Here is a 16,201-nt window from a genome sequence, read left to right as displayed (position 1 = left end):
ATGGTTATGGTAATTCTTATGGAAATTCTTACAACAATAATAGGAGTGTACCCCTGGTCTTGAAGCCATGCTTAAAGAATTTATTAGTACACAAACTGCTTTTAACAAATCTGTTGAGGAAAAGCTTGATAAAATTGATATTCTTGCTTCTAAGGTTGATAGTCTTGCCTCTGATGTTGATCTTTTAAAATTGAAAGTTATGCCTAATAAGGATATTGATAATAAAATTGTTACTACAGCAAACTCCATCCAAGTTCGAATTAATGAAAATATTAGATTGATGGCTGAATTGCATGCTAGGTGGGAAAGAGAAGAAAACGAAAAACTAGCTAAAGAGAATAATGTAGCTAAAGTTTGGACTATTACCACCACTAGTAATGATAATGCCTCACATGTTGCTACACCCCCTACTATCAATGGTAAAATAATTGATGTTGGCAATGTTTCTACTCCTAGTGCAAAGCGTGCAAAATTGCCTGAAACTGCTAAAACTGTTGAAACTGTTTGCGATAAAACTGCTGAAATTTTTCAAAATATTGGGGACAATGATCCCATTGCTGTAGATCATAATGGTTTAGATTTCGATGATTGTCACATCTCTGAAGTTATAAAGTTCTTACAAAAACTTGCTAAAAGTCCCAATGCTAGCGCTATAAATTTGGCCTTTACAAAACATATTACAAATGCTCTCATAAAAGCTAGAGAAGAGAAACTAAAACTTGAAACTTCTATTCCTAGGAAGTTAGAAGATGGTTGGGAGCCCATCATTAAGATGAGGGTCAATGATTTTGATTGTAATGCTTTTTGTGATCTTGGTGCAAGTATTTCTGTTATGCCTAAGAAAATTTATGATATGCTTGACTTGCCACCATTGAAAAACTGTTATTTGGATGTTAATCTTGCTTGATAATGCTATAAAGAAACCTTTGGGGAGGATTGATAATGTTCGTATTATGGTTAACAATAACCTTGTCCCCGTTGATTTTGTTGTCTTGGATATTGAATGCAATGCATCTTGTCCCATTATATTGGGAAGACCTTTTCTTCGAACTGTTGGTGCTACCATTGATATGAAGGAAGGTAATATTAAATATCAATTTCCTCTTAAGAAAGGTATGGAACACTTCCCTAGAAAGAGAATTAAATTACCTTATGATTATATTATTAGAACAAATTATGATGTTGATGCTTCATCTCTTGATGTTACTTGATACACACATTCTGCGCCTAGCTGAAAGGCTAAAGAAAAGCGCTTATGGGAGACAACCCATTATTTTACTTCTGCACTTTGTTTTATATTTGAGTCTTGGAAGTTGTTACTACTGTAGCAACCTCTCCTTATATTTATTTTATTACATTGTTGTGCCAAGTAAAGTCTTTTATAGTAAAGTCAATACTAGATTTGGATTACTGCGCAGGAACAGATTTCTTGCTGTCACGAAATTGAGCCGTCCCTGCTGTAGAAAATTTAGAAACATCTGCCAATTTACGTGCGTGATCCTCAGATATCTACGCAACTTTCATTCAATTTGGGCATTTTCATCTGAGCAAGTCCAGTGCCTCTAAAAAATTCGTCTTTACGGACTGTTCTGTTTTGACAGATTCTGCCTTTTATTTCGCATTGCCTGTTTTGCTATGTTTGATGGATTTCTTTGTTCCATTAACTTTCAGTAGCTTTTTGCAATGTCCAGAAGTGTTAAGAATGATTATGTCACCTCTTAATATATGAATTTTCAATTATGCACTAACCCTCTAATGAGTTTGTTTTGAGTTTGGTGTGGAGGAAGTTTTCAAGGGTCAAGAGAGGAGGATGATACAATATGATCAAGAAGAGTGAAAAGTCTAAGCTTGGGGATGCCCCGTGGTTCATCCCTGCATACTTTAATAAGACTCAAGCATCTAAGCTTGGGGATGCCCAAGGCATCCCTTCTTCATCGACAACTTATCAGGTCACCTCTAGTGAAACTATATTTTTATTCCGTCACATCTTATGTGCTTTACTTGGAGCGTCTGTTTGTTTTTGTTTTTGTTTTTGTTTGAATAAATTCGGATCCTAGCATTTTTTGTTTGGGAGAGAGACACGCTCCGCTGTTTCGTAAGAACACATATGTTCTTAGCTTTATTCTTAATGTTCATGGCGAAGGTTGAACTACTTCGATCATTGTTATATGGTTGGAAACAGAAAATGCTGCATGTGGTAAATGGTATAATGTCTTGAATAATTTGATACTTGGCAATTGTTGTGCTCATATAGATCATGTTTAAGCTCTTGCATCATGTACTTTTCACCCATTAATGAAGAACTACATAGAGCTTGTTAAAATTTGGTTTGCATGATTGGTCTCTAGAGTCTAGATATTTTACGGTTAAGGTGTTTGAACAACAAGGAGACGATGTAAAGTCTTATAATGCTTGCAATATGTTCATATGTGAGTTTTGCTGGACCGTTTCATACTTGAGTTTGCTTCAAACAACCTTGCTAGCCTAGCCTTGTATTGAGAGGGATTCTTCTCGTGCATCCAAATCCTTGAGCCAAAAACTATGCCATTTGTGTCCACCATACCTACCTACTACATGGTATTTCTCTGCCATTCCAAAGTAAATTACTTGAGTGCTACCTTTAAAAATTCTATCCTTTGTCTTTGCAATATATAGCTCATGGGAAAATAGCCTTAAAACTATTGTGGTGAAGAATATGTACTTATGTGTCTTATTTCTTAATAAGTTGCTTGTTGAGCGGTAACCATGTTTTTGGGGATGCCATCAACTTTTACCTTTGTTGAATATCATGTGAGTTGCTATGCATGTTCGTCTTGTCTGAAGTAAGGGCGATTTTCATGATCATATGGTTTGAGTATGCATATTGTTAGAGAAGAACATTGGGCCGCTAACTAAAGCCATGATTCATGGTGGAAGTTTCGAGTTTGGACAATTAATCTTCAATCTCTTATGAGAATATTATCCGTTGTTGAATGCTTATGCATTAAAGAGGAGTCCATTATCACGTTGTCTATGTTGTCCCGGTATGGATGTCTAAGTTGAGAATAACCAAAAGCGAGAAATCCAATGCGAGCTTTCTCCTTAGACCTTTGTACAGGCGGCATAGAGGTACCCCTTTGTGACACTTGGTTGAAACATATGCTATGCAATGATAATCCATGTTAATCCAAGCTAATTAGGACAAGGTGCGAGCACTATTGGTATACTATGCATGAGGCTTGCAACTTATAGGATATCTTATACATAACACATATGCTTTATTACTACCGTTGACAAAATTGTTTCATGTTTTAAAAATGAAAAGCTGTAGCACAAATATAGTAATCCATGCTTCCCTCTGCGAAGGGCCAATCTTTTACTTTATTGATGAGTCAGTTTACCTATTCCTTCTATCTTAGAAGCAAACACTTGTGTGAACTATGTGCATTGATTCTTACATGTTTACCTATTGCACTTGTTATATTACTTTGTGTTGACAATTATCCATGAGATATATATGTTGAAGTTGAAAGCAACCGCTGAAACTTATATCTTCCTTTGTGTTGCTTCAATGCCTCTACTTTGAATTTATTGCTTTATGAGTAACTCTTATGCAAGTCTTATTGATGCTTGTCTTGAAAGTATTATTCATGAAAAATCTTTGCTATATGATTCATTTGTTTACTCATTATCTTCACCATTGCTTCGAATCGATGCATTCATCTCATATGCTTTACAATAGTATTGATCAAGATTATGATAGCATGTCACTTCAGAAATTATCTTTGTTATTGTTTATCTACTCGAGGGCGAGTAGGAACTAAGCTTGGGGATGCTTGATACGTTCCAAACGTATCTATAATTTCTTATGTTCCATGCTACTTTTATGATGATACTCACATGTTTTATACACATTATATGTCATTATTATGCATTTTCCGGCACTAACCTATTGACAAGATGCCGAAGAGCCAGTTGTTGTTTTCTGCTGTTTTTGGTTTCAGAAATCCTACAAAGGAAATATTCTCGGAATTGGACGAAATCAACGCCCAGGGTCTTATTTTTCCACGAAGCTTCCAGAAGATCGAGGGAGATACGAAGTGGGGCCACGAGGTGGCGACACAACAGGGCGGCGCGGCCCAGGCCCTGGCCGCGCGGCCTTGTTGTGTGAGTCCCTCGTGACGCCCCCGACTCTACCCTTCCGCCTACTTAAAGCCTTCGTCGCGAAAACCCCAGTACCGAGAGCCACGATACGGAAAACCTTACAGAGACGCCGCCGCCAATCCCATCTCGGGGGATTCAGGAGATCGCCTCCGGCACCCTACCGGAGAGGTGGATCATCTCCCGGAGGTCTCTTCATCACCATGATCGCCTCCGGATCGATGTGTGAGTAGTTCACCCCTGGACTATGGGTCCATAGCAGTAGCTAAATGGTTGTCTTCTCCTCATTGTGCTATCATGTTAGATCTTGTGAGCTGCCTATCATGATCAAGATCATCTATTTGTAATCCTACATGTTGTGTTTGTTGGGATCCGATGAATATTGAATACTATGTCAAGTTGATTATCAATCTATCATATACTAGAAAGCATTGGCGCGGCGGCACGCCGCGCCCGTGGTAGAATCATTTTTTCGTTTTTATATATGTGATAAGTTTTAGTTACTTCAAATTTATGCTTGATGTTTTGGAGGACAGCAATTTGGGGGAGTAACAGTTCATAGATTGATCTTGGTATCTGCTAGAGCTAGAAGAATGACATAGTACAAAAATATAAGTACGTTGTCTCTAGCTCATCAGTGCTTATGGAGATGGTTTATGGAGGTATTGGAAAGGTTTAAGGAGGTGCTGGAATGTAAGAGTAACTTGGGTGGCAAAGTTAGTTGCCTTGCCCTTTTATTGTAACTTTTCACTGTTCATCTGAGCCTTTTATCTAAAACTTTCCACTGCAATATTTACACATCTTGAACTGTGCCGCTCCTTAGGAAAATAATTTACTGCCTAAGGCATTAATGCACTTCATCATATAGTACAACACCCTGAAAGTATATCACAGTGGCAGGTTTCAAAAGACAGTAGGATAACTAAGGTAGCTGTATGTAGATGGCTAAGTACTTAATTTTACAGGCTACTGAAAATAGAACACATAGGTCCATGAGACCATACAAATTATTCTAGTGACTGGAGTCCATGGATTTACTCAAGCTGATGTCATTCTAAAGTTAAGTTCCTTTTTTTGGAAGGAATAGTTTATTGGTTGCTTTCCTTTTTCCATAAGTTGTACTGCAGAGAATAGATAGCAAGTAAGTTTATTGTAGTGTGGTCAGTTATGCCCTAGTGGGATTGATGTGGACATTGTACCTTTTTACCGATGCAGTGGCCGATTCCTGACTTTTGCTGTTGTTGCTTACTGCGTGTGACCTGATATGGAGAAGTTCAGAGTACGCTGTAAAAAAATTCAAACAGTCTACTGCTTGTTGTATTTGTTTACCTTGCCTGAATCTGGATCGGTTGCTTCTATGATTTCTTTGATAGGTCTCTACGTATTTTGTGCATCGGCCACGATAAACATTTGATGCAACTGTTTGACACATAATATGTCCTTGTGTTTCCTGCAATATTGACAAAGGAAAAGAAAAAATATATGTCAACAGCGAATAATATAGCAACCAAGGACTTCTACATGGATTTTCGTAGAAACATGCATATTCTAAAGCGCACACGACATACCTGAGAATGAAATGTGCTAAACTTATAAATAAGTCACCTCTGCGGTGTGTGTCATGTTTGCCTAAAATGACTCGCTGAGACTGAATATTGTGCGAATGCAGAGAACAGGTGCTCGGCTGCACTGGTGTTACTTTTTGCCCATTGTGAATGCAAAGAACCAGGCGCTCGGCTGCACTAATGTTACCTTTTTTCAATAACAATTTTGTACAGCTAAAGATTCTGTAGCGCTAAAAGTGGGGGAGCACATCATGCAAGTTTGAATTTGCCTCTGGTAGAAATTAGGCACTTGTGCGAGTAAGCACGGTAATGAGGATGAGAGGAAAAAATCTACACCGTACCTGCTACAATTGGTACCTCTAGGAGAAGATAAGAAAGAGGAACAATAAGTGAACCGACAGAAAGTGGTCTGGTAATTAAAGGATTATGAATTCTGATAATCAGAGATAAATCCGAAATAAAACGATAACCAATGCTCTGCAGCAATAAGTGTGTTAAGTAAACATGCATCATGAAAGTGTGTGTTGGGTATAGTACCTCACAATCAGAAGATGAAATCAAATTCATATAGATTTCTGAATCTTTTTCTTCCTAGATGCCCATGACACGCGCAAGGGTCTTACATTGATGGCCTCGCCGCCAGACATCTTTGACCAAAGTTGTCTGCATTGCCATTTGTGACCTAGACACAACCATCTGCTTTAGTACAAAGATAAATATGTCGAGGAGAGGAGAAAAACGACAATCCAAGAGGAACTGAGACTTCTAAATAGGTCATATAGTGTTCATTTTGTTTCATCTAGGACATATTCGATTCATAAGATAAAAATGCAGGAATCATAAAAAGATAACAGAATGGAAATTTGTAGAGTTGAAACTTCTTAATCCTGCATGAATTGTGTCTGTAGGAGCCACAAAAAGATAACTTTCATTCAAGACAAAGAATAACCTGATTTAAAATAAAAGAATTCTAATCTAATATTTATAAGAAGGCACCTCCAAACTGTTGATCTGAACTGCATTGTGAAGAAACTACTGAATATGCACTTTTGAGAAGCATCCAACTCTATCTATTTTTTATAAAAACCAATTTCCCAGTATCATTTTTTTGCAAATATAATAATCTCTTAGCAGGAGAGAGCGAGCTGGTAGAAGTCCCACCGCTAGGAGGAATCCCACGTGAAGAGCTCAGCGAGCAGGACTCTTACCGAAGCAGCTGAGGCGCACATACGCCAGGAGGGATGGCTCGTTGGAACTAAGCATGAGCTGCGCCGAGATGGATCCAGCTGCACGTAAGGATGAGATGAACACAATGCTAGGATCATGCAACTGCAGATAGATCGGAAAGAGTAAAAGTTTCATTTATCGCTAAATGACATTGCATACAAACCTGCCCAGTCTCTTATGCAAGTGTGTCCACGAGTACTCACCACATGCCATCACATGCTCCTTCCTCATTGAGAAACTCCAACTGTGAGATGGCCAATTCTGCCTACAAATATGCTAGCTAAATTATCAAACAAAAATATGCGATAAGAGATGATAAATTTCAAGCATATAATCATAGCATCATGGGTGGAACTCAAAAAGCGACAGAATTCCATGGTATATATATTTGGAAAGAAAATATACAAATTGCATAGCAGTGTGACTGAATCAAACTATCAGGACAATGTGTATAAACAGTTGGAAACATACGATGTCTGTTATGCTATGCTGTCCAAGTTGACGAAATTGGCGTTGGCCTTCGACTGGCATATCATGCCCTCCAAATCCAATTGCGGACAGTCTACAGCAAGGGTATCGTGGTCAAGCCTAAGGCGGTGAACTATTAGATTTTATCTGCACATGATACAGCGTGTGTCGACTGAATTGAAAAAATTAAATAGGAGATGGGAGAGATGAGGGAGTCAGGGAGGGGAGGGAAAGGATGAGTTACCTGGCCGTGTCCGTAGTAGCCGGAATATCGACCATGCTCGTGCTCAGCAAGCTCGTCGTTGCTGAGTCGCCAGAAAGCTCTTGTGTGTCGCCCCCGCCGTGTTAGAGCACACCATCGCTCTCGAGGCCGCCCGTGGAAGGGAAAGAAAGAACCGCCATCGCTTCTACCTGCTCGCCGTCCTGTCTCGATGTGACGATGTCAACAGCGTCGGTGCTACCCGACTCCCTCCCGAGGTCACGCGGCGGCCAGATCCGCGCGCGCCGCCACCATGACATGGCCGGCTCCGGGATCTCGGCGCGATACCTCTCCTCCCGGCGTGCTGCTCCTGCCGCTCGCCGACATGGCAAACCGGCGTCCTCCTCCTCCGAGTATCCACCGATACGGCCGCCAGCGCCACTATCCCGTCCAGCCCTGAATTTCTCGCAGGCTGCTGCTCGCCTCGGAGAGAGGACCGAGCTCACCTCGGAGAGCCCGCAAGAACGCCATGGAGAAGCCCACGCGGAGTGGGAAGAGAAGGGAGAGAGAGGACACGTCAATGGGGATCTGATTTGTCGGTTCATGTCAACTCCCCTTTTGGCTTCGTTGCTGTAAGTTGTAACCGACGCAGCCTTAAGCGGTGTGGGTTGTTTACGAAGACACGTAGAATAGAAATAACTATGCCACGTAAGTAAAATGAAGCCACGCGGTGAAAATCTAACAAACAAAAATCTGTAACTGGCTAAAACTGGAGAGAAACCGGGAAGATTGCATGAGGCAACCGGTAACCCAAACAGCGAATGTGAAAGATAATGCAAACAAAAAAAAAGATAACCTAAAACAAAAGGTAAGGACCCACAAAACAAGAGACTCAAAAATTACTGATCTACAGTACCAGAATCAAGCATATGGCGTGAATTTGTCTAACTTTTATATAGTGTATAATGTTGTTTATGTTCTTGCATGCTCTCCGTTGCTAGTAGAGGCTCTGGCCAAGTTGATACTTGTAACTCCAAGAGGGAGTATTTATGCTCGATAGTGGGTTCATGTCTCCATTGAATCTGGGGGAGTGACAGCAACCTCTAAGGTTGTAGATGTGTTGTTGCCACTAGGGATAAAACATCGATGCTTTGTCTAAGGATATTTGTGTTGATTACATTACGCACCATACTTAATGCAATTGTCTGTTGTTTGCAACTTAATACCGAAAGGGGTTCGGATGATAACCCGAAGGTGGACTTTTTAGGCATAGATGCATGCTTGGATAGCGGTCTATGTACTTTGTCGTAATGCCCCGATTAAATCTCATAGTACTCATCATGATATATGTATGTGCATTGTTATGCCTTCTTTATTTGTCAATTGCCCAACTGTAATTTGTTCACCCAACATGCCATTTATCTTATGGGAGAGACACCACTAGTGAACTGTGGACCCCGGTCCATTCTTTACATCTGAAATAAAATCTACTGCAAACTTTGTTCTCTACTGTTCTTCGCAAACAAACATCATCATCCACACTATACATCTAATCCTTTGTTTACAGCAAGCCGGTGAGATTGACAACCTCACTGTTACGTTGGGGCAAAGTACTTTGGTTGTGTTGTGCGGGTTCCACGTTGGCGCTGAATCCCGGTGTTGCGCCGCACTACACTCCGCCACCAACAACCTTCACGTGTTCTTTGACTCCTACTGGTTCGATAACCTTGGTTTCTTACTGAGGGAAAACTTGCTGTTGTGCGCATCACACCTTCCTCTTGGGGTTCCCAACGGACGTGTCTTGCACGCTATCAAATATGCATTGTCATTGATCTTGGCAAGCACTTCGTAAGGACCAGCACCACGAGGAAGCAACTTGAACTTTCGTAGCTTCGGGAACCTGTCCTTGCGAAAATGAATCCAGACCATATCACCAGGCTTGAACAACATCTTCTTGCGCGTCTTGTTCACCCTTGCAGCATTGTTCTTGTCTTTCTTCTCTATCAGCTCTTTAGTCTTCACATGTATCTTCCGTACAAAATCTGCCCTCTTCGATGCCTCCATATTGACTCTCTCATGTATGGGTAGAGTCAACAAGTCAAGTGGAGTAATGGGTTTGAAACCATACACCACCTCAAACGGACACAGCTCTATGGTAGAATGCACCACCCTGTTGTAAGAAAACTCCACATGAGGCAAACAATCTTCCCACTCCTTCAAGTTCTTCTTGATCATGGATCTCAACAGTTGTGACAATGTTCGATTCACCACCTCAGTTTGACCATCAGTTTGGGGATGACAAGTAGTGCTGAAAAGTAGCTTCGTTCCCAGCTTTCCCCAAAGTGTCTTCCCGAAGTAGCTCATAAACTTCACGTCACGATCAGAAACAATAGTCTTCAGGACTCCATGTAGACGTACAATTTCCCTGAAAAACAGGTTAGCAATATGCAACGCATCGTCGCTCTTGTGAAGGGCACACAAGATGCACAACATCCAACGTACGAAAAGAAGTGAGCCTAGCTCATTTGGTTAGGGTAGTGGATGTACAACCCAGCCACCCAGGTTCAAGTTCCTAGAGACGTGAATTTAGGTTCTTATTATTTAAAAAAATCGCTGTAGCGGCTTCTCCTACCGTATTCCTTTCAAAAAACATCCAACGTACGGATACAGAAAGGGAAAAACGGCTCGATCAATACATGAAATCAAATATGAAACCGTATCGATGCCTAAGTCGGTGGAGACGCAATCCTTAGATTACGCTGCCACCTATGTTGGGTAATAAAGTCCCTCGCCGTGTCCTCCAACCGTGTAGATACCTCTGTAAAGAGGTCACAGTGCTCCATACCCGTAAGAGACGACCATAAACGGAGCAAATTGGTGCAACGGTAGATAACATGCATGAGTAACATTTTTACCATTAAAACCCTTATCATTTCTATAAACAAGGCGACCAAATGAAGGCAAGTGGTCCCACTCTAATAAGTATTTTAAACCTATGATCCACCCCATTTAGCTTTCTGAAAACAGTCGCAACTTTGCATAGTGGATATAAGATAGAACATATTTGGATGATTAACCATATAGATCTAGCAAACTGACATTGGAAGAATAAGTGTATTATTGTCCCATCATGATGACACACATTTTTTGCTTCCTGTCAATTGTGTTTTGCAAGGTTGTCTTTATTGAGAAAACCCCCTTATGAAGGTACCGCGCAAAAACCTTAGTCTTTAGTGGTATATTCATTTTCCAAAGCAACTTATTATTAATGACCAGCTCAATAGGTTGCATGAGCGCTCTATACATGGAATCCACTGAGAATATTTGAGTTCCAGCGAACCTCATCATTCCCTTGCACAAGTGGACAAAACTAGACGTTGAAGCAATGCATTCCATGATCCAATCTGGTTCCCAATAAGATCTCTTCTAAACGTAACATTCAGTGGGGAAGATTCCATCACCTTAACAATATTTTCACTCTTGTGATGCACAATAGTTTACAAAGCTGGATATTGATCTCAAAGGTGTGGTATTTCCTAACCATTTATAATACCAGAACCTTATCTGAAATCCATACTTGATAGATAAAGAACCATATGGGAAGAAGTATTTCTTCGTCGCTATAAGACCAGCCTATAAATGAAAATCCCCAGGTTACCAATAAGCTTGAGATAGCGCATGTGATCCTACATACTTTATCATTAGCATTGTTTGCCGCACCTCATCTTCAGTAAGTAGCTTATTGTATAGCATTTAATTACTGTAAGGGTACATTGCCCCTATGTGTGGTTTTGGTAATTAATGACAACCCCTATGGACTAATGTTTTCATTGAGTTTATATGAATGAATATTCCATAGGTACTACTTGCTCTCCATGTGTTGGATTCAAGTATGGATGCCATGAAGATAAATGTATACCTTGTGTATTGGATCAAGAACATCGTATGAGAAGATACAAGGTTGAGTTGGACAAGTTCAAGATGAGTATCTTGAGTGGATCACATGCTTGAAGCTTGTCGTCCATTTGGTGATAATGGACATGTGAAGATGTGCATCAATGGGGCTTTCCCATCATAGTGTATGGGGGAGCATTTGTGAGTCTTCACGAAGCAACATTGGTCAAGTGTGGCATTCAGGCTGAGTGAAGCTTGAAGAGTTATCATCAAGATCAAGCGGGATGCGCAAGGCAAAGGTATGGCCTTGCTAGGTTTTCCTTTTACCGGTCTCAAGGTGGATGTTGGGAGACCGGATTATAGGATAGATAGCCGCACTATTAAGAGGGGCTTTCGGTTGAGTAACTTGATCACATCGTCTTAGGGAGCTCAATCCTTTGCATACTTTGCATATCCTTATTGCTTCTTGGTGTTTCTCTATGTGAGGTTCTTGAGCTTGTTGCTAGCTTTACAACAAGCCCAAGTTCATCGAAAACGGAGTTCGCATGCATCTTCTATTGCGTTTTCGAGGTTGGGTGATTTTACCGGTTATTCATGATATAAGGTTCTATCCTTTTATATTCATGATAAAATCCCTCCTACAGTTTCTTGTGTTTGCACTTTCTATTGGATAGCATTTGTTGTTATCTTTCCAACAAAATTGGTTTCATGTTAATCGGAGTTCGGGAGCAATAGTTATTAAAGAAAAGGTAAAAGAAGAAAAAGAAAAAGAAAAGAAAAAGAGGGGGACGGCTGCCCGGTCTCCGACCGGTCGACCGGGCCACACACCGGCCCACCCGGGACAGCCCCGGTTTCCGACCAGCCCACCGGCCCATGCGCCGGCCAGTCCAGCCAGCCCTCCGGTCCGACCGGACCGTGACCGGGCCGCCGTCCCATCCGGCCCAGCGCCCGGCGCCCCACCGGGCCGCCCAGCTGCTCACCCGGCCCGACCGGGGCCTCCTCCGGACCGCGCGTCGCCTCCCTTACGCGCCGCCCACGCGCGGCTGGGGCGCCCGGCTTGCCCCGCCTAGGCCTGGCTGCTCCGAGCGGCCCACGCGCCCCGCCCGGCTGGCAGGCCGGCCTGACCGGACCGGCTACCGGCCTCCTCGGCGCCGGGCCGGTCGGCCGGCTGGGCCGCGGCCGGGCCACTTTTTGGAGCTTTTTTTCTGCCCGTTTTTCGTCTTTTTCCCCCAACAGTTATTTTTCCACTTGGGCTATAAATACCTTTCTTCCACCTTGAGCCCAGGTAGTTCTTCCCCTTTCTTCACCTCCATTGTTGCTCTTGGAAGAACTTGCTCTCCCCTTTGATTCCTCCCATAGTTCTTGCTAATTCTTGAGGGATCTAGGAGAGGAGATCTAAATCTACACTTCCACCAATCCATTTCTTCTCTAAGTGAGGGGAACTCTTGGGATCTAGATCTTGGAGTCTTTGGTTGACTTTCCCCCTTGTTCTTCCTCTCCAATCTCATCCTAGCATTCGTTGCTTTGGTGGGATTTGAGTGTGAAGGACTTGAACACCTCCGGTGTTCTTGCTTTGCATCATTGCATAGTGTTGAGCTCTCCACCACGATTTGTTCGAGTGAGAGACCGTGAGCTTGTTACTCTTGGAGGGTGACCTCCTAGTTGGCTTGGTGATTGGTGCTCCGGTGATCTCTTCAAGAAGATTGTGAAGAGGCCCGGGCTTCTCCTTCGTGGAGCTTGTGAAGTGGTTGTGGAGCTTGCCATCTCCGGAGCGGAGGAAAAGCTAACCATAAGGAAAGGGCCATTATCCTTCGTGGGTGTGGTTCGGAGAATAGGGTGAGCCTTCGTGGCGCGGGGAATCCTTCGTGGGACCTCCACTCCTCCAAACGTGACGTACCTTGTTGCAAAGCAAGGGAACACGGGAATACATCCTCGTCTCCGCGTGCCTCGGTTATTTCTATACCCGAGCTCTCTTTCCTTGTGATAGCCATCGTGCTTGAAGTACATATATCTTGCTATCACTTGTGCTACATATATCTTGTGCCTATCTTGCTTAGCTCTAGTTGCTATTGTTACACTTAGTTGAGCTTAGCATATTTAGGGTTTGTGCTTGTAAACTAAACGATAGTTTAATTCCGCATTCATACAAGACAAATCCGCAAGAGTTTGTAATTGCCTATTCACCCCCCCTCTAGGCGACATCTCGATCTTTCAATTGGTATCAGAGCGAGGTCTCTCCTTGTTTTAGGCTTCACCGCCTTGAGAGTAAAGATGTCGGCTAGTAATTTAGTGCACAATGACACAATTATCTTTGTTGGCACAAATTATCATTTGTGGCGAAATTGCTTGCTTTGTAAACTTCGGACCTTGTGTCCAAACATTGAGCAATTTCTAGATGTCGGTTTTCTCCTCCGATGGATCCTCAAAATCTATCTTTAGAGGATGAGAAAAACTTACATCTTGAAGCTCAAGTATCTAATGAGCTTTTATTCTCCTTGAGACCCGATTTTCGTAGGTTCTTGATATATATAAAGCGAAAATCGTCTCATGAGATGTGGATCAAGCTTAAGGAAATGTTTGGTGGATCCACTACTCAATTGGTCGGTGGTGACTCCGAGGAGCTCTCTTCCCCTTCACATCATGAAGAGCTCCAAGTTGCTTCCACCTCCGGTCGTGATGAGTTATCATCTTCTTCCACTTCACCAACGTGTAGCAAGACACGAGGTAATGATATGGTGAGTGGTGAGGAAAATTGCAATGTTGATATTGTGATCAATAGTGATGATTCTTCATCTCTATCCCATTGCAATGCTTCCTTTTTGGACTTAAACACATGTAGCATAGAAAATAATATACATGCTTGTGTTGATAGCCCTTGCATATCATGTGTAAATTGCTTACATAGAATTCATGATGATATGCTTACCTTGTCTTGTTCCCATAATCGAAATGCTCCTATTTCCTCTAGTTGGTTGTTGACTAACAATGTAGAGGAAACCGAACACTCTATGGATCAAGACACTATTTCAAATGAGGATTCAAGAATATCTTCATCTTCATTCTCCGGTTTGCACATGTGCCTTATGGCAAAAGGATCAAAGGTATCTCCTACTTTGACTCCTAACACATCCTCTAATGATGAGAATGATGATGATGATAATGATGAAGAATATAATACCTTGGTGCATAATATGGCAATGGTATATGCTTCTCTTCATGGTAATAAAGAAGCTCGTGCTAATCTCGAACACTCTATGGATATCTTGAATAAATATAGGGAAACCATAGTGGAGTTGGAGTCCCATTTTGAAAATGAGGAAATGAGATTCACTCTCCTCAAGCATGAGCTAAAAGATGAGAAGCATACTAATTTTATGCTTACACAAAAAATTGAATCCTATGAGCTTGAAAATGAAAAATCTATTGATGATGCTTGTGCTACTAATTCTACTTCTTGTGAAGCATCTATCTTAAAGGAGAATGTTGAGTTGAGGGCTCAACTTGAGTTGCTAACTAGCAATTATAGGGAATTGGAAGAAAGTCATAAAAAGCTCTCGGGCTCTCATGATGACCTTCTAACTTCCTATGATGGGCTAAAGTTAGCTCATGAGGCTAGTATCACCAAGGTAACATCTTGTGAGCCTCATGTGGACATTAGCACAATCTCTACTACAAATGCTATATTGCCATGTGCTAGTCCTTGTAATCCATCTAGTCAAACTAGTGATACACCTTGTGTTGGATTACTTTCTTTGCCTTGTTGCTCTAACAATGAAGCTTCTACTTCCTCTAGTACTTGTATTTCTACTAACCATGTAGAGGAAATCAAAGAGCTCGAGGCCCAAGTCCTTTCTTTGAAGAAAGACTTGGAAAAACGTCATGAAGGGAAATCCGCACTTGACAAGATGCTAAGTGTGCAACAATCCCCCAATGACAAGAGTGGACTTGGATTCAACTCCAATAACAAGAACAAGTCCAAGAGCAAGAGCAACAAGAAGAAGGGCCAAGATAAAGTCAAGAATCCGGCCAAGTTGGTTTGCTTCAAGTGCAAGGTTGAAGGGCATCATGTTAGATCATGCCCATTGAAGAACAAGAAGCACTTGAGTGAGAAACAACAAGGGAAACGGCCACAAGGTCAAGGTCAAGCTCATGCTCGACCTCAAGTTGAAGATAGGCCACTTCCCAAGAAGAATCAAGATATTGTTCCCCAAGAGAAGAAATCAATAACGAAGAGAAAGGGGAACACTTGCTACTTATGTCGTAAGAAGGGGCATTTTGCTTCTTCTTGCTTAGGTAGTACCTTATCTAACCCTATAATTGTTGATAATGATTATTCTCTAGGGAAGGATAAGGATGGCAATGTGTTTGCCAAGTTTGTTGGAACTCAAAGTGGTTTCAAGAAAAGAACCATTTGGGTTGCCAAGCCTATTGTGACTAACCTCTTAGGACCCAACTTGGTTGGGGACCAACAATCTCAAACTTGATCAATAGGTACAAGTGGAGGGAATTGGAGACTTGGCTACTTCATGAAGAATTAAGGGATCTTCATATTATATTTTGACCAAGCCAAGTCGTATGGTTTATCATTTATATCTTATATCCAATGTTCCTCTTTGCGGTAACTTATACTTCAACTCATCATATTTATTGTAAGTTACTTGCCCCTTTGCATGTTTGGTTTTGTACCAAATATTTGTGTGTATGTGTT

General features: G+C 41.6%; 1 protein-coding gene across 5 annotated transcripts; it reads right to left on the bottom strand.

The window, feature by feature from the left end:
• Window positions 1–4,959: 4,959 nt before the first annotated feature.
• On the bottom strand, window positions 4,960–7,868 carry LOC124682974. 5 transcript variants are annotated; one of them, XR_006996512.1, is made up of 8 exons: window positions 7,645–7,868; window positions 7,404–7,494; window positions 7,096–7,197; window positions 6,914–6,991; window positions 6,101–6,387; window positions 5,470–6,046; window positions 5,340–5,399; window positions 4,960–5,261 (listed from the first exon to the last, which is right to left on the bottom strand). XR_006996512.1 is itself a non-coding variant. In XM_047217568.1 (5 exons), exons 1-5 carry the CDS (start codon window positions 7,677–7,679, stop codon window positions 6,269–6,271), a joined length of 381 nt encoding a protein of 126 aa, XP_047073524.1. In that variant the 5' UTR covers window positions 7,680–7,868; the 3' UTR covers window positions 5,408–6,268. The 5 variants fall into 5 exon arrangements, 1 of the variants encoding a protein (XP_047073524.1); XR_006996514.1 differs by having other exon boundaries at window positions 5,470–5,590; window positions 6,243–6,387; XR_006996513.1 differs by having other exon boundaries at window positions 5,470–6,387; window positions 7,404–7,547.
• Between the last annotated feature and the right edge of the window lie 8,333 nt (window positions 7,869–16,201).

This window comes from Lolium rigidum, chromosome 1 (assembly GCF_022539505.1).
Source record: "Lolium rigidum isolate FL_2022 chromosome 1, APGP_CSIRO_Lrig_0.1, whole genome shotgun sequence".
Lineage (NCBI taxonomy): Eukaryota > Viridiplantae > Streptophyta > Magnoliopsida > Poales > Poaceae > Lolium > Lolium rigidum.
Note: the sequence above shows the minus strand (reverse complement) of the source record. Positions and strands in the feature narration are given on the sequence as shown.